At 41.9% G+C, this 16,112-nt stretch overlaps 1 protein-coding gene across 1 annotated transcript; it reads left to right on the plus strand.

Annotated features, from left to right (window-relative positions):
• The first annotated feature begins 8,318 nt into the window (after positions 1-8,318).
• gjc4b (gap junction protein gamma 4b) lies at positions 8,319-15,833 on the plus strand. Its single transcript, XM_004559215.6, has 3 exons — positions 8,319-8,521; positions 13,124-14,300; positions 14,404-15,833. The coding sequence occupies exons 2-3, from the start codon at positions 13,154-13,156 to the stop codon at positions 14,415-14,417; spliced, it is 1,161 nt and encodes a 386-aa protein (XP_004559272.3). The 5' UTR covers positions 8,319-8,521; positions 13,124-13,153; the 3' UTR covers positions 14,418-15,833.
• Positions 15,834-16,112: the final 279 nt, after the last annotated feature.

A 16,112-nucleotide genomic window follows, 5' to 3' on the forward strand; every position in this document is an offset into this window, starting at 1 on the left:
TATACATACATACATACATAAGTCACTCATAAATAAATAGTTGGAAAAGAAACATGTGTAGTTGTAGCAGCAAACAGTGTGTTAAGTGGATGCGTTGTACAGGGAGATGGCCACAGGCAGGAATGATTTCCTGTGTCGTTCAGTGGTGCTTTTCGGTAATCTCAGTCTCTCACTGAACGAGCTCCTGTGACTGACCAGCATGTCATGGAGTGGGTGGGAGGTGTTATCCAACATTGTCTTTATCTTGGACAGCATCCGCCTCTCCGACACCACCTTGAGGGAGTCCAGCTCCATCCCCACAACATTGCTGGCCTTACGGATTAGTTTATTAAGTCTGTTGGCATCTGCGACCCTCAGCCTGCTCCCCCAGCATGCAACAGCATAGAGGATCGCACTGGCCACCACAGACTCATAGAAAATCCTCAGCATTTTCTGGCAGATGTTGAAGGACCTCAGTCGCCTCAAAAAATAGAGACGACTCTGGCCCTTCCTGTAAAGTGCTGTGGTGTTTTTAGCCCAGTCCAGTTTATTGTCAATGTGTACTCCAAGGTATTTATAGTCCTCCACAATGTCAACACTGACCCCCTGAATTGAAACAGGGGTCAAGTGTTTCCTGGTCTTCCTGAAGTCCACGATCAGTTCCTTGGTCTTTGCCACGTTGAGCTGCAGATGATTCTGCTCACACCACCTGACAAAGGAGTTGGTTGGTATTTATACCACATGCAAGTGCGTAGAGATATAGAAAGAGACAATTTACAGTTAAATGTCCTCCAAACCAGACTAATGTGCAAATAGAATCTGTTAAAATGGCCTGTGTATAGTGCTTTACAGATACACACACACACACACACACACACACACACACACACACACACACACACACAAGGCTGCCGGACACTGGCGCCACCGGGCCCTCTGACCACCACCAGTAGGCAATGGGTGAAGTGTCTTGCTCAAGGACACAACAACCGAGACTGTCCAAGCCGGGGCTCGAACAAGCAACCTTCCGATTACAAGGCAAACTCCCAACTCTTGAGCCACAATTGCCCCGTTAAAGGAGAGTATGCAAAAGTGCATGGAGGTAACTGCCTGATAAGTGACACTCCCATAACATTTTTTGCCCTCAGTTATTTCAAATGATGAAATATGCACACAGCTGCACTTAAAAATGCTTTAAAAACAAAACACGAGTAACACATTTAACATGATGCTTCATTCATATAACCAATTCTCTTTTTTTTCTATCTCATTTAATTACATTTAGGGAAGCCAAAAATCCAAATGGCAGGAAGCGTGCTTCTCAGAGTGTCGTAAGCAGCAGCAGAGCCCAGAGGCCATCCTCACCAGCACCTTGAAGTGTTTACAAATGACTGCCTTTGGCACCAAAAGATTACCCCCTCTATCCCCCGGGCATGTCGTTTCATGCACTGGTTGGATATAACATGTAGGAAGCTGAGTTAGAGTTTATCATAAGTATGTGTGGCATACATTGCCTGTTTATGCCCTGTCCTTATCTTCAACGTCATGCTGCTCTGTTGTATCTTAATTGCCCCTTGGAGATAAATAAAGTCTTTCTGATTCTGATATAATATTTTGAGATTGAGAAACACCAGTTTTTCTTCCAAACCTTTTCAGACATGCTTCACTTCAAAAGGCCAGAATTGTTAACACTGACAAAAAACAGGATCCAAGCTGAATTTTAGTGAAATAAGTTTTTCTTCTGATATAAATAACATTGATTTCAATTAACTTCTTATTCTTCCCCTAGTCAGCCATACCCCACCTGAAATGGGTCTATACCCACAGTTGAAGTATCCCTGAGGTTGGCAGTATAATTACAGTGTTCATTGATTGATCATTTTCATCCTGACTTCTTGAAAACAGCTAAAGACAATTGCTCCTCTGTAAAATTCCCTACAGGCCTCACTAGTTAGTAATCACTGTATGGCTTTCAGAGTTAGTCTATTTTTAATGTGAATTATCCATAAAATACAGCCTGTCAGGGAAGCAAAGGAAGAAATATATATTTGTAAAAGGCAGATTTGCATATCAGAGAAACAGAAACTCTTTTTTTCCAAGTTCCTGACTGCAAGTTTTTTCAGTGAGTAACTTTCCTTCAGTTCAACAACTGATGACTCATGCATCTTCCAGTGTTGTTATGCAAAAGAAGGATTTCTTCAGGGTAAGAGCAGTGAGCCCAGCTCTCAGTTCCTTGTAGTAATCTAAGTAATCCACCAAAATGAATCATGAAAATCTTCCAAGTAGTGACAAACCAGTTTTAGCTCAAATTAAAAATAAAGTATGTTGAAGATTGTAAAATGCAATGAAGTTGTGCGTGTTGTGCATTAACAATATAACACAAACCTGAGCCACCTGTTTTGTAACGAAGACACAGAAGCTGTTGTTTGAGAACAGAAACCCAGGACAGATAATCATCTGTGGATCCCGCCATCACTACACCCAGCCCCTGATACCCTAACCACCACCATCTGCTCCGGGGTAGGGCTGTCTGTTTCCATGGTAACTCAGTACCCCTCCTCCGTAAGGCTTCTTTTGTGTGTCCCACGTGCAGTCTGCTCCAACTGTAACCCCACCATGCTGACGAGGCGTGCTGCTCATGTTGACTGTATGACAGAAACAGGAGGTTTCATAATGGGATTTGTGTCTTCAGGAATTTTATGTTTGGTAATTTCGCCTCTAAAAAAGATTCTGGAAAGATTTCGATATAAAAAAACAAAAAGAAAAACCTGAGAAAGAGCCACACTTTGAGAACATCACTCCCCCTCCCCCCAAAGCAAGACAAGGTGACCTCGCAAATGAAACCCAGCCACCCCCACTTTTACCACCCAGGGTGCTTGGTCACTCTACCTCCCCACCACCACCCAAAAATGCATTGTTCTTAAACTGAGATGAGAGGAAGAGATAGGAGCTGCGTACCTGTGAGGAAGTAAGCAGTACCTGTGAAGACAAATGCTCAGAAGTCACCGAAATCAATAAACATGTGAAACGAAAACAATGTTCAATTGCGCATTCCTTAAAAATGAATACAATTACAGCACATTGATCTAATTTTATTAATGAGATGAAAATTCTAAGGCATAACACATATTTTTTTAGCACACGCTGATTACTTCCAGTCAGCCTCAAGAGCGAGGCCTACTTTTTTTTTCTTCTTTTTTAATTCCAAAAGCAATTTGTGGCCATGGTGCTGTAATTACATTTGGCCTGGCACTAACAGCTGGTTATTTTTTGCCATGTATGGGGCCGTAGGTGTGGTATACAGCACAGTTTTAGGCCTGTCTGCATACTTTTTTCCTTTTTTTTGTTTCATTGGTTGTGCACATGCATGCATATAAGATGTTGATGTGCACAACTGTGAACTTTTAAAATGCCTGTCCGGTGCTAATAAGCTCGTCATTCTGTTACTGATGCATTATTAGGTGGAGTGGAAGTGAGTTACTCTGATCTGAGGCAGAACCTTATTAGGCACTATTTGGGATACACTGGCTCCTAAACAACACACAGATGGAAAGTATTAGTCTTCTTGGCAGGAAGCTCCACTTCCCTGTTGTACTGTGAATTATAATATTACAGCTAGGACTCTGGGTACTGCTGGAATGAATTATTCTGGGTCATTTTAAGTAAGTGCCCAAAACCTCACAGGTGCAAGTGGATCAGCTACCTGAAGAGAGTTTCACAGAGTATGAAAGAGAGTGAAAAGCAGTGAATTAATACTTACCATTTCTTACTTATTAGAAGAAAACAAAAGAGGTTACACAGCTGACAGTCAGGCTGTAGGAGACTGGAATTCTTCTCTGGGCCACACTGAAGACAGGGTGGTTATTTTTCCAAAGTCATGCTGGTTGGTTGCCACGTTAACCCTGCGCTAATGCCATTTCATAAAATGAGTCGCGCCCTTGTGCATTTTTCTGTGTATATGTGTGTGTGTGTGTTGTAGCTGGGAGACAGCCACAAGAATGCGATTTAAAAAATGAAAACCAGCAAGGGCGTGCAGCAAGCAAAACTCTTAACAAGACCTTAATATGGTGTGGGTCTGTGTGCTTCTGTGGTTTATCTGCTCTGTCAGGGTGGTGCTAATGCAGAGGGAAAGGGAATCTCTTCTCTGGATGTCTAATAAGATGGTTAACTGCACATAACTGATCTAAAAGTTAAATAAGCAAGTACAGTTTATCAGTGCACCCTGCCGAGTGACACATATTTTTTCTGTTAAAACTGCCCAAAAGAGGAACAGTATGGCTCACCAAGTTGAACTTACACAAGCGTTCAAGCACAAAACCAGTCTGGGTTGACCCTTTCATCAAAAGTGTATGTGCGTGTGTGCGTTTGTGGCAGGAAAGCAAATATCACAAGAGTATGATTCAGAGTGGCTCAGGTTCTGAGGCAAACAAGAGGGCAACTCTTGAGCAAAGCCCTTTCACATTTTGAGTTGAATATTATGTTGCAACACCACATCCAAAAGGCCGGATGTATGTGCGTGCGTGTGACTGCGTGTGTGTTTTACTTTCTTTTCTTTTTTTTAGATTTTCAGCAAAGCCAGTGGACAGACGCACAGCCCAACAACAGTGATAAACAAGTGGTGTAAGACCTTGTCCGCAAGGGTGCGGATTAATTACTTAGAGCTATTTGTGTTTTTTAAAAACCATGTGGCCCACACTGTAACAGCAGTACAACACAGGAATGTTCAAGTCTCCCCCACTGGGTAATCAAAGGCCACTTGAGCAAGCAGCTTTAAGCCGTAAATCAAGATCTGCTCTGAGACCAGTTTCTCCATCCACAGAAAAAGTGCTGACAAACACTTTTTTTCTACACTGTTTCTGAAAAAGTTCGGTTTCTACAGGCAAACATGGCAACAGATGTTTGACGTGGATGGAAAAATGTCTACAGTTTGTATTTGCAAACTTGTAGGATGTATTCCAACCAGTGCTGCTGTGGTTTTGTTGCGTTGTTATTTCATTTTGACTTTTTGTTCTTAATTACGTTTAGTTTGTGTTAGTTTCCAGAGTGAGTTTTATCTTGTTTCACTTTAGTTTTTATTTTTGAAAATGTTCAGTTTCAGTTTATTTTTATTAGTTTCAGTGTTTGTTTGTTTGTTTTTAGCTTTTAATTGTTATTGTATGGAGGGCATTTAGCAGGGTTGTGATTTGGGAAGATAAGGACAGGTATTACAATAGAAACACAGAACAAAAGAGCAGTGGACATACATGTTCATCAACACCTCGTCAGGTAGGAAACAACACTGTTTTTCAGATTAAAGATGCTCAAACTAAAAAAATAATCCGCTACATATTTATTTATTTACACATTTCTTTCAGTTAGCATAATTTTTATTTTTATTTGAATTAACTATGATGCTTTTTCATGTCTAGTTTGAGTTCACTATAATAACCTTGATCCTAGCCAGCACTGATTAAAGTTACTTTTAAAAGTGCTTTGATACGTTTCAAAACTGATCAGTTACATGACAACATTACCTGCTGTTACCAACTCAAAAGGACCTTTGAACTGGGTCTGTGTGTTTTGATGATACATGTTGAGAGGATGTACATCCCAGTCCAGATTTACCTGTAATTCATTGTCTTTAACTCATGTGATAGAGCTCATACTGGTAGCATCACTCCTAGTGCAGAACCAGCAGCAAGCTTACTAATCTACAGAAAATTGAGAGCCTCAGTTAAACTGACAGCCAGCTGTTGTGACTCCCTAACAGGCCTCACTTCCTGTGTTGTGGCAGTGTTGTTGGCTTGCAGATGCTTCTTTAAAATGTGACGAGGCGCTCTCAGCACCTAGCAGACTTATTGTCACCCAGATACTAAATCCAAATATTTTCAGTGTTCGTTGCTATCAAGCCAGCTGACCGGACAGGAGTGAACACCCATCTGAATGCCAAGGAGCTGAAGAGAGACAGGCACACTGCAAATGTGTTTAACAGACACTGGTGCTTTCTGTTGATGCAGACATGCATGTTTGCTTAACAAGAAGACAAGCATCAGCTCGTGGTCTGAAGGGGCCGTGAGGGCAGGCTTCCTTGCCTCCTCATTATCTCTCACTGTCATTTGCAATGTAGTTTCCCAGAGCACCCCACATTACACCCCATGAATAAAAGCATGCTTGTGGTTCACAATAGAGCTCGGGCTTCACCATGAAAAGGGGGAAGGGCTTTGCATTCCTCCACTGACCTTCTGTTTGCAGCAGATATTAAATAATAAGTCCTTCTCCTTGTTTGCTCTCACCAGCAGCGAGCACTTATCAAAGAGATAAGACGAAGCCCAACTGTCCCCCAGCCTGACGGTGCATTCGCAGCTTTGATGCAGAAAGTAGAGTAGATGTGCTTTGTCTGCATTTTTCTCTGGAGAGGTGCGGTGAAGCGACGGAGAGCAGCATTTCAGGGAATCCAGGGAGAACAATGTCATCATTCAGTTTGAGTGACTATCTTGGGAGACTGATGCTGACTGCATGCTTGCGATATTTAATCTGGGTGACCGTGCATACCTCATTCATGTCACTTCTGTATCGAAAGTGCAGCATCAGCCAACTGCAAATTCAGCAGGTTTGATTAAGTGCAAGCCAATAATGCGTGGTGGGTGTCGCGTCCCCCCCCCCCCAAAAAAAATAAATAAATAAATAAAATAAGAACATTTAGAGCCAATGTCAGATTAGGGCACACAGAAGGTCTTGATTTAAACACAACATGGCTTAAAAGCTTTAACTCTCCTTTGACGTCGACTAATCGACGTTGTTTACTGTGGGTTCAAAGAAGTGTTGAAGGAGGGCTCAGGAAACACATGTTTTTCTTAGCAAAGAAAGTGTGACACAAAGGAAGGGGGCTTATGATAGCAACAACTTCCGAATGCTGGCATCAGCAGGAAGAGGTGCACCCACTCTCAACAGGCTGTATTGTTCTAGAAAAACAATGGTTGACAGCTGCTTCATGGCTTGATGCCACTTTTTTCATGGCACACTACGATACTGCTGCTGGAACTTCTAATGTATGAAGGATACCAGTTATATGCTATATTTTCCATAGCCCATATGGAAAATATAGTCCATATTCAGCCCTAACGGCCAATGGGAGATAGAGAAGTAAAACTCATTTTGTCTCCAAGCCCCTTTTCGCTCTGTCTCTTTATTCAAGTGAAGATGAAGCACTCAGCTCTATCTGCCCACAGATGCTGACGCTGAGTTTGTCCTCCATTCGTAATTGCCTATGGCATAAGGAGAATCCACAGTCATTGGCAGAATCACAGCTGGACACTGTGTCTCAGTGTCCAGAGAGTTTGCGTCAATTCACATATTTTTCTACGTTATTGTGCTGTGAAAAAACAGATTTGTGTTTGGTCTGCTACACAACATTAGGTCCAGATGTCAGTTGTGAAACTAGCGATGGCAGTGTTTTCTAAGCATCACAAGCTTTAGTGACGCATCGCTCCTTGTGCCATAGTTTAATTTAATCATTGTTTGTACAAAAAATTTCTTTTTGAAGGGAAAATAAGGACAGTAAGGAAAATCATCCTGTTTGCAGACTTCTAGCTGCAGGCCAGTTGCTTTTGTGGGATCTGATTTAATACACTGCAGTGTATGTGTGGACATGTTTAACCTGAACAGTGAGACAAACTGATGCATGTCTTCCTCAATGGGTATCTTATCTCTTTGGCATCTGTTGGATGTGTTTAATCAGCTCCTTGAACGTGGATATCTAAAACACTTGAATTACTGTGACTTTCAGCTTTGAAGGCACTGCACATCTGCTTTTCTGTGTGACATTATTATAATTTTTTGGAACCTGTCAGTCCTCGTTTGTACGTGTGTGTGTTTGATTTTTTTTCTGGACCTCTGAGTCAGAGATGGACTGAGTCATTACATCTAAAGCCTGTTTTAAATTCATCTGATTTGGAACTGTTTGTTCTGACTTGGAGTTTAAATCGAGACATTTAATTCAGTTTGGATACCTGGAAATTATCCAGTTTGGACAGAAATGGAAACTTCTGCAGGTTGCAGACAGGCTCAAGCACCTCCAATAAAGCTGTCTCTGTTGTTAACAATTAAAGCCTTTTTACGAGGCCAAAATTTAAGCGGCGAACTAAACCCATTCTCTGTTTTTTCCAGTAAAAAAACTGATTTATTCTTTGCTTCCAGAATGCTCCTCCTGCGACACATTTCTCGGTCCTCTCACCCTGAGCAGCCTGGAGTTATAAGACGAAGCAAAGATTGCATCAGGAATGCTGGCAGTTTAATGCTGTTCTCCAGGCTGCGCAGAAAGGGGGTGGGGTGCCTGGCTGGAACTGGGAGGAGAAGAAAAGAGGGGAGGGGGGATTTGGGAATATTCTTTGTCCTCGCCCAGCAGTTCGACACACAACTGGAGAAACGACGCGAGCTCCTCGTTGGAAAAGAAGAAAAACCTGGATGGCTTAATATGAAGAGCGGGAGGACTTTGATTTAAAAGAGAAACCCTGCGTAAGACCACGACTTTAATGAAAAGGAAGACCTGGAATCATAACTGAAGGTAAAACACCTCACAGACAAAGCGCGGCGGGGACGCGGGAGCATCTTCTCTTAGCTTTGGCTAACAAATAAGAGCTTTAACTAGACTTTTATCTTCAACTTCTCGGGCCTGTCCGCCGGTGGCTGTGATTGTAAAGCGTCGGAGGTCACTGCAGCGTTTTTAATAAGCCGTGCGTTACAGCACAAATCCGTTAAACGAGAGTTTACGCGCACAGTGTGAAAGCAGGGAGCGCTAATTAAAGAGAGAAAAGGGGAATCTTACGGCACATTAAGGCAAAGATATCTAATTAGCAGAATGTGCAGTTACAGCTGCGTTGGCACGCGGACTATTTATCTCGTTTTAACGGGACTTTTATCTGCATCCACTTTGTGATTGGACTGTCAGGAACCGTCTGGTTTTTTCCCCCCTGGAATCTGCCCACACACGCTTATGTGGGATATTAGCTGCAATATCGATACTTTCTTAACGGTTTTCAGGATTTATAAAAACAATGTCGCCCACCGGTTTGCTTTGATAACAGTCGGTAACGTTAACGGAGCACGCGGGGCACCGCGCTGACGACGTGTCCAGTCGTTGGCCACGAGGAGGAATTTTATTCCCTGCAAATGGATTAGCTTCCTTAAAATTTCATATCGGAATTCGTGGATTTGGGTTTTTAAATGATTTTTCTTGTTTTCTTGTCATTACTCTTCCTCAGTTTTACTAATTAAGTAGGTTTTATGATGTGACTCACTGTGCTGTGATGGGCGGATGGTTTGGGATGTCTTTTCTCCCCCAAACCCGGTTCTATCGTTAAACTTAACCGGAAGTCACTCCTTACTCAGGTCTGCTCGGTCCCTGCTTACTTGTCGGTCTCTCCCCCCTGCTTCAGGACAGGGGCTTCTATGGGGTACCGAAAGGTTAACTGCAGCGAGCCTCCCAGATGTGGCACAAAACCCTCTCTGTTCAGCAGCAGTGTTGAATCTCCACTGGGTGAAAGCAGCCTGTTTTCTGTCAAATACCACACAGACAGGCCCGGGCTGGCTCTGCAGACAAGGCTGAAACTCATTTGTCTTTTGAGGGATGAGTGGGAAGCATCTAGGGAGTCTCTGCAAAATCTTAATTGTTAATACTGATGTTTGCATCACCCCCTCTAGTATATGTAAGGTTCAAGCTATATAAAATGTGGTCATTGAAAGCAGATGGATTTTACATTACATTACTGTTTCTTTGATAGGTGGGTAGGCCCATGAGAGGTTTCAGAGTCAGCACAGCTGAAGGAGACTGAAAGCAGGGTAGAAACGCTACAAAAACTCATCAAAATTTGGATGAACACTTCCGCTGCCGTGACTTCAGGTCCCTTGTTTTGTTATGTGCAGTGTACCAGCATTGATGAGTGGAAGTGATAAGCTCGATTCCAAAAATTGTTTTTGATGGAGTCTGTTATTCATCCCAATCCCTGCTCGGAATTTGATCCAGCGAGGTCCTGCATTTCTGTTAGGCAATCTTTGTTATGTAAAAGTTGATAAATTGTTGAGTAACTTAGCAGTTCGCACGTGATGGACTAGTGAATAGTGGTGCTGAGAAGGAGCTGTAAAACTAAAAATAAGGATATGAGCAACAGGCCCATCTACATACCATTCTTTGATTCCAGTGCTCAATTATCAAGAGCAGCTGAGAGTTACATAATTCAGCTCTTTCTACTTCCAGCTTTTTGCTTTAGGCTTGCTTGTGAGGCAGCACTCAGACTTGAACAAAATGTCAGTTCTTACTAACTATTAACCTACATTTCAAGCAGCTGAGGATCATCTTGACCTTTAGTCCTTCTGGCTTTGCATCAACAAAACTACAGTATAGCTCAGTTTAGATGGAGGGTAAAGGTAGTTCTCACAAATATTTAGTATGTGTTATCTCCATGGAAACCCAACAGTTGCGATACCACACTTTTGTGTTGCTGCATCTCTTTGCATGTAGAAATGAAATGGCTGCATACAGCAACAACATAAACCACAGATGAGATACTGACAGGGGAGCAGTGACTAAACGCAGGAAGATAATTGTTTGATTTAGTAGTTAATGTTTCAGACTGAATCGTCAAACTTGCTGATCATTTATCTGATTGTCATTACCCAGTTGTTCCTGCACAATGCAAAATGTTCTTTATCTAGGGAAGTTGTTGTGTTGTTTTGTTTTTTGTCCTTGCCAACCCTGCGTCAAACATGAGTACCACTCACACTGGAGAGTTGCCCAGTATAACAAACCACTTATTGAGCTGGAGCGCTGAGGAGAGTAATCTTTAGAAGGCTTTTCAGTGGTAGTTGGTGTTGGAATCGTTCGGGTCACTTTTCCCTTATTTGATCTAGTTGGTCTTTTCATGCATGCAGTTTTTCTTAGCCACACAGCATATTATCAGCTAAAAGGCTTGTTGCAGGTGTGCATGTATACTTTTAATCAGCAGTTATGAATGAACGTTTAAATGATGTTAAACGTGATTTCTCCCTCACTGCTAAAAACATGGGGGTAGATGGAAAAGTATCATAATCCAAGCTATGAATAAATCCTACAAATGTGCTGGGTGAATAATTTGAGGCTTTCATGTCCAGCGTTTCTTTTCACGGCATAACGGCGTCACTCGTTGGCACAGTCTCACGAAACCTCAAGCTAAGGAAGTTCTTTCACACAGACGACATGACCCATGAGCTGATCTGACTGAAAAACTGAGCAGTTTGTCAGCTGAGAGTAGTTTCCACACAGACTTCAATACAACCATCTTTTTAAAACTATAGAGAGCGCCCCCTTTTGGGCATTTGAAAGAATGCCGATTTGAGGTACTTGCAGTTGGCTTCAACTTTTAAACTCTAAAGATATGTTTGGATGTTATATAAACTCTGTGGTATGATGTGGTGAATATGTTCTTTTTTTAGTTTGTTTGTTTTTTGTAACCATAATATATAAGTTATTCAAAACTTCATGCTTTTATATTCACAGTAGGGATGGGAGGATGGAAATCCAGAATCTGTTCCATCAAGCTCATGGGTTGCTTTTTTCATTCCAGCCGTGTTTCTCTGCTCACATCCATGTCCTGGCAGTGGAGATTTGGATATAAATTAGTTGCATTGAGCAGGAAATAAATAAATTTAAAAAAAGTATAAATAGAATGCATGGTGATGTCAGGATCAGTCGAGTCCATTCCTTTGTGCTGATGTTGCCGTAGGGTGCTAGCTGTTCTTTGTCAAGAATAAAAAGCACAAAACTAACAATGATGACACAGTGTTAAAAGTCATTTCCCATTTCTTTAGTCGAGTTGATGAAAAAGGTCACAGATAAAAGTTCAACAGACAAGAAATAGTGTTTGTGCAGCAACAGAGTGCTTCCCACATGGCTGTTAAGCTAAAAACTTTGCATACGTTGGGCTTCAGCTTAAAAAAAATTGAGAAAACTGGTCAAAGGGAAGACAAAAGGGCAAAAAAAACCAGGTGATTAACAGTATTTGTAAGTTATGACCTTGAGAAATAGGAAAAATCCAGCGAAGAGGGATCTGGCCCTTCAGTTGATCCATCTGCTGCGCACGGATTTGTCATCAGAAATGTCTCAGCCTGAGAGTTCAGGTTGTGTTGAAGAATAAAGGTGGTCACAACAACAATTGACTTTTGATCTCACTATTAACATAGATAACAAAACATTATATTTAATATATAGTGTATATACATCACATGATAACAACTAAAGAAATGAGGGCTGACTTGAGGTTTTCGCACAGCGCTACTTTTTATTTTATGATTCATATAGTTGAATAAAGGCTTTTCAGTCTTTATGACCGATACATGAACAGAGTCGTTTCAAGGCAGAGGCAAAAAGCAGCATAAGAGTTTGAATAGAAACTTGTACCTTATGTAGCTGGTTGAAGTGCAGCAGCTTGGTTTATAGTTCTGGATAATTACACAGCTGAAGTTATGAGGTGTGAAACCACTCACGCTCTTCATTACTACCTTGTTGTCAGATTACTAAAATTCAGTTAAGAACAACCACACATGGCTCTGAATTAGTTTGTAACTTCTTAAACTTCTGTGAATGTCACTGAACTCTGTAAAAGATGAAGACAGCTTTCAGTGTCTTTGCACAGCAGTGTCGTAACATGGAAATGTGGTGCTTGACAGAAATTTTGCTTGCTGAAGTTTCCTCACACTAACACGCGCATGCTTCTTTTTTTTAATGTCTGACCTCAGGGCTTTTTCTTCTTTCTTTTTTTGCTGTGATAAACACCATGTACCATGTCTGCTGGTTAGACTGTCTGCACATCGCAGTCTGCCTGTGGTTACATGATTTTGATTGCATCTATTCAGACAATATCAGATCCTTGCCTGAACATGCCTGCAGATTTTACTTCATGGCTGTAATGGGTACTACTGTGAGGGTGGCATAATAGCACCACCTTGTGTTGCATAAACATGATACACCTACTACAGTGTATTTAAATGTTAAGTACTACTGTATTTCTTTTTTTGGTCATATTTTAGTGACCCATATTCCTTCACGCGCTTTCTGTTGTTGGGCCAGCTTCTTGGTAAAGACATCCAGAAATTAACTTTGATATATGCTTTTTTTTTTTTTTCTCTTACACAGACATAGCTGTGTTCCTGTTCCAAAGACAAAATGAGTTGGAGCTTCCTCACACGCCTTTTGGATGAGATTTCCAATCACTCCACCTTTGTGGGCAAGATCTGGCTCACCCTCCTCATTGTTTTTCGGATTGTGCTGACGGTTGTTGGAGGAGAGTCGATCTACTACGATGAACAGAGTAAATTTGTGTGTAACACGCAGCAACCTGGTTGCGAGAACGTATGCTATGACGCCTTTGCGCCATTGTCGCACATTCGCTTCTGGGTGTTTCAGGTGATTATGATCACCACTCCCACCATCATGTACCTTGGGTTTGCTATGCACAAGATTGCTCGCATGGATGACGATGACTACAGGCCCCAGGGCAGGAAGAGGATGCCTATAGTGAGCCGTGGTGCTAACAGGGACTATGAGGAAGCGGAGGACAATGGGGAGGAGGATCCTATGATCATTGAAGAAATTGAGCCAGAAAAGGAAAAGGAGGTTGCGGAAAAGCCCAAGAAAAAGCACGACGGGCGCCGTCGCATCAAGAGAGATGGCCTGATGAAGGTCTACGTGTTCCAGCTGTTATCACGTGCCATCTTTGAGACCTCCTTCCTGTTTGGACAGTACATCCTTTATGGTCTGGAAGTGGCACCGTCGTACGTATGCACACGTTCCCCTTGCCCGCACACAGTGGATTGCTTCGTGTCACGCCCAACAGAGAAAACTATCTTCCTGCTTATAATGTATGCCGTCAGCGCCTTGTGTCTCCTCTTTACCCTGTTGGAGATCCTGCACCTTGGCATCAGTGGTATCCGTGACTGCTTTTGCACGCCACGGCCCCGGCACCCCACCCCACGACACTCAGCTCTGGCCAGCCAGAGGTCCTCCATCTGCCGCCAGCCCTCTGCGCCTCCAGGCTATCACACTGCTTTGAAGAAGGATCCATCTGGAAAACTGGGATTTCGAGATAACCTGGGAGACTCAGGTCGCGAGTCTTTCGGGGACGAGGCATCGTCTCGGGAGCTGGAGAGGCTGCGCAGGCACCTAAAACTGGCCCAGCAGCATCTGGATATGGCATACCAGAACGAGGAGAGCAGCCCGTCACGCAGCAGCAGCCCCGAATCTAACGGCACTGCAGTGGAGCAGAACAGGCTAAACTTTGCCCAGGAAAAGCAGAGCAGTACCTGTGACAAAGGTGAGGCTTCCATCTTAGTCTCTTGATAACCACAGTTTTGTTTTGTTTTTTTCTGGCTGTTTTTGAAACTCATTGCTTAACAACCCTGATGATCTGTCTGCAGGTCTTCGTGCATAGATTCTCATCAGCTGGGCAGTTAACATGAGGAGCAGTGAGAGGACACAAGGGATTTGAACCAAGGGGAGTCTGTATGTGTGAGTGGGATGTTGTGAAATTGCTTGAGGTGGATGAAGTCAGCCCAAGCCTTCCAGTGTTATGGCCGACTGTGGTCGAGCATCGGTTCACATTGCAAGAACGGTCGTCTCAACCCAGCAATACTCGAGACACAAGCCGGTCTAAAGATCCAAAGTGCTTACAAACTGCCATAGTGCAACAAGAACAGTTAAGGTTACCATGTGCTTCTCCCTCAGGGCAGCTATTTTTTTTTTAATTTTTTATAAATATAATTAACTTTAAGTCTTAGAGCTATTAGTCATTTTTATGAGTTTGTCCTCCATTGGATGTTCAGTGATTGCATCTAAAGTTTGCATTAGATTAAAACTGGAAAACTTAATGGGATTTTTCTAAGGCCAAGCCAGATGTGCAAAAAAAGATGTTGAAACTGTAAGAATTTTGTGTTTTGTGCAGAAGTGAGAGTGCTTTTACATGCAAACAAAGGGTTAATGGACACAGCACCACTCATAAAGAAAAGGTACTGGAGTTATTGTCATGCTGATGAAGACTTTGAGGTGTAACATTTCATACAAAGGTTTCCCTCAAGTGTGTCAAAGGATTTGTTTTTTGTGATTTTGATGATGTTGCACCAGTCAACATTCCCAAGTCTGGCGCCTGACTGGTGACTGGAACACACTTGGGATGCCTTTGTCCAAAGGAATAGACAAACCTGGGTAATGCTTGAAAACCATTTAACTCTTGATAATGACTTGCATTGTTTTAAACATTTAATACTGTATTTTTGTATTAGTTGTAAGTGTTGTTGTCTTGACTCTTGTCACTGTGGCCAACACGTTTGGGATTATTTTGTTTTTTTCCCTGTTTTTCAAAGAGTATTTGCTACTGTCTTAGCTCCCTGATGCCAGATTTTGTTGGACTGGTGTATTCTGTTTGGTACAGTTGAGATAATATTGCAACACTTTTTTCTTTAATATTTAAATAATTTTGTTTTCTTATTTTATTAGGTACACATCATGTATGACCACAAGAAATGTTAACTTTTGTTTTTTTTTTTTTTTTTGTTTTGTTTTTTTCCTTTTGGTTAAGTGGGGATAAAACTGTATCTGTTTGATATCTGAAAGTGCTGATTGCTGGATGAGTGTTTTCACTGTTCCAGGATCTGTAATCAAATCAATGTGAATTTAATGCCTTGAACGCGCTCTGACGAGATGCCATCTTTTTCTATTCTGAATAATACCCACAGTGCCAATTCATATTTTCATCTCAAGTTATTTTTGAACAATGCTTTTTGTACTTTTTATACTTTTTGTATTGATAGAACTTTGTGGTTAGTTTTAAAATAAAAATCCAGCAAATTCAGATTTTTGGTCCTAGTTTTCCTTTGTTTACAAATATTGTTTTAGACAACATTGGACAATAGAGCATACCAGTAAAGGTAACGTAGACATTATCTCACGTCCCACAATCTTGGGTAAAATTTGGAAAGTGGTCCAGTTAAATAGATCCATCTTTGTATGTATTGAAAAAGGCCACAAGTATAACTCGGTTACTTTCCATCAGTGACCTGTACAGTGACTTGAATGATGTCTGTGAGGTCTAATACTTGCCAATTTCACCTGCAAATGACTAATCCAAGCT

This window comes from Maylandia zebra, linkage group LG16 (assembly GCF_041146795.1).
Source record: "Maylandia zebra isolate NMK-2024a linkage group LG16, Mzebra_GT3a, whole genome shotgun sequence".
NCBI classification, from domain to species: Eukaryota; Metazoa; Chordata; class Actinopteri; order Cichliformes; family Cichlidae; genus Maylandia; species Maylandia zebra.

Excerpts from the sequence above, each read along its gene's own strand:
- gjc4b (XM_004559215.6), top strand. The coding sequence starts at position 13,154 with ATGAGTTGGAGCTTCCTCACACGCCTTTTGGATGAGATTTCCAATCAC.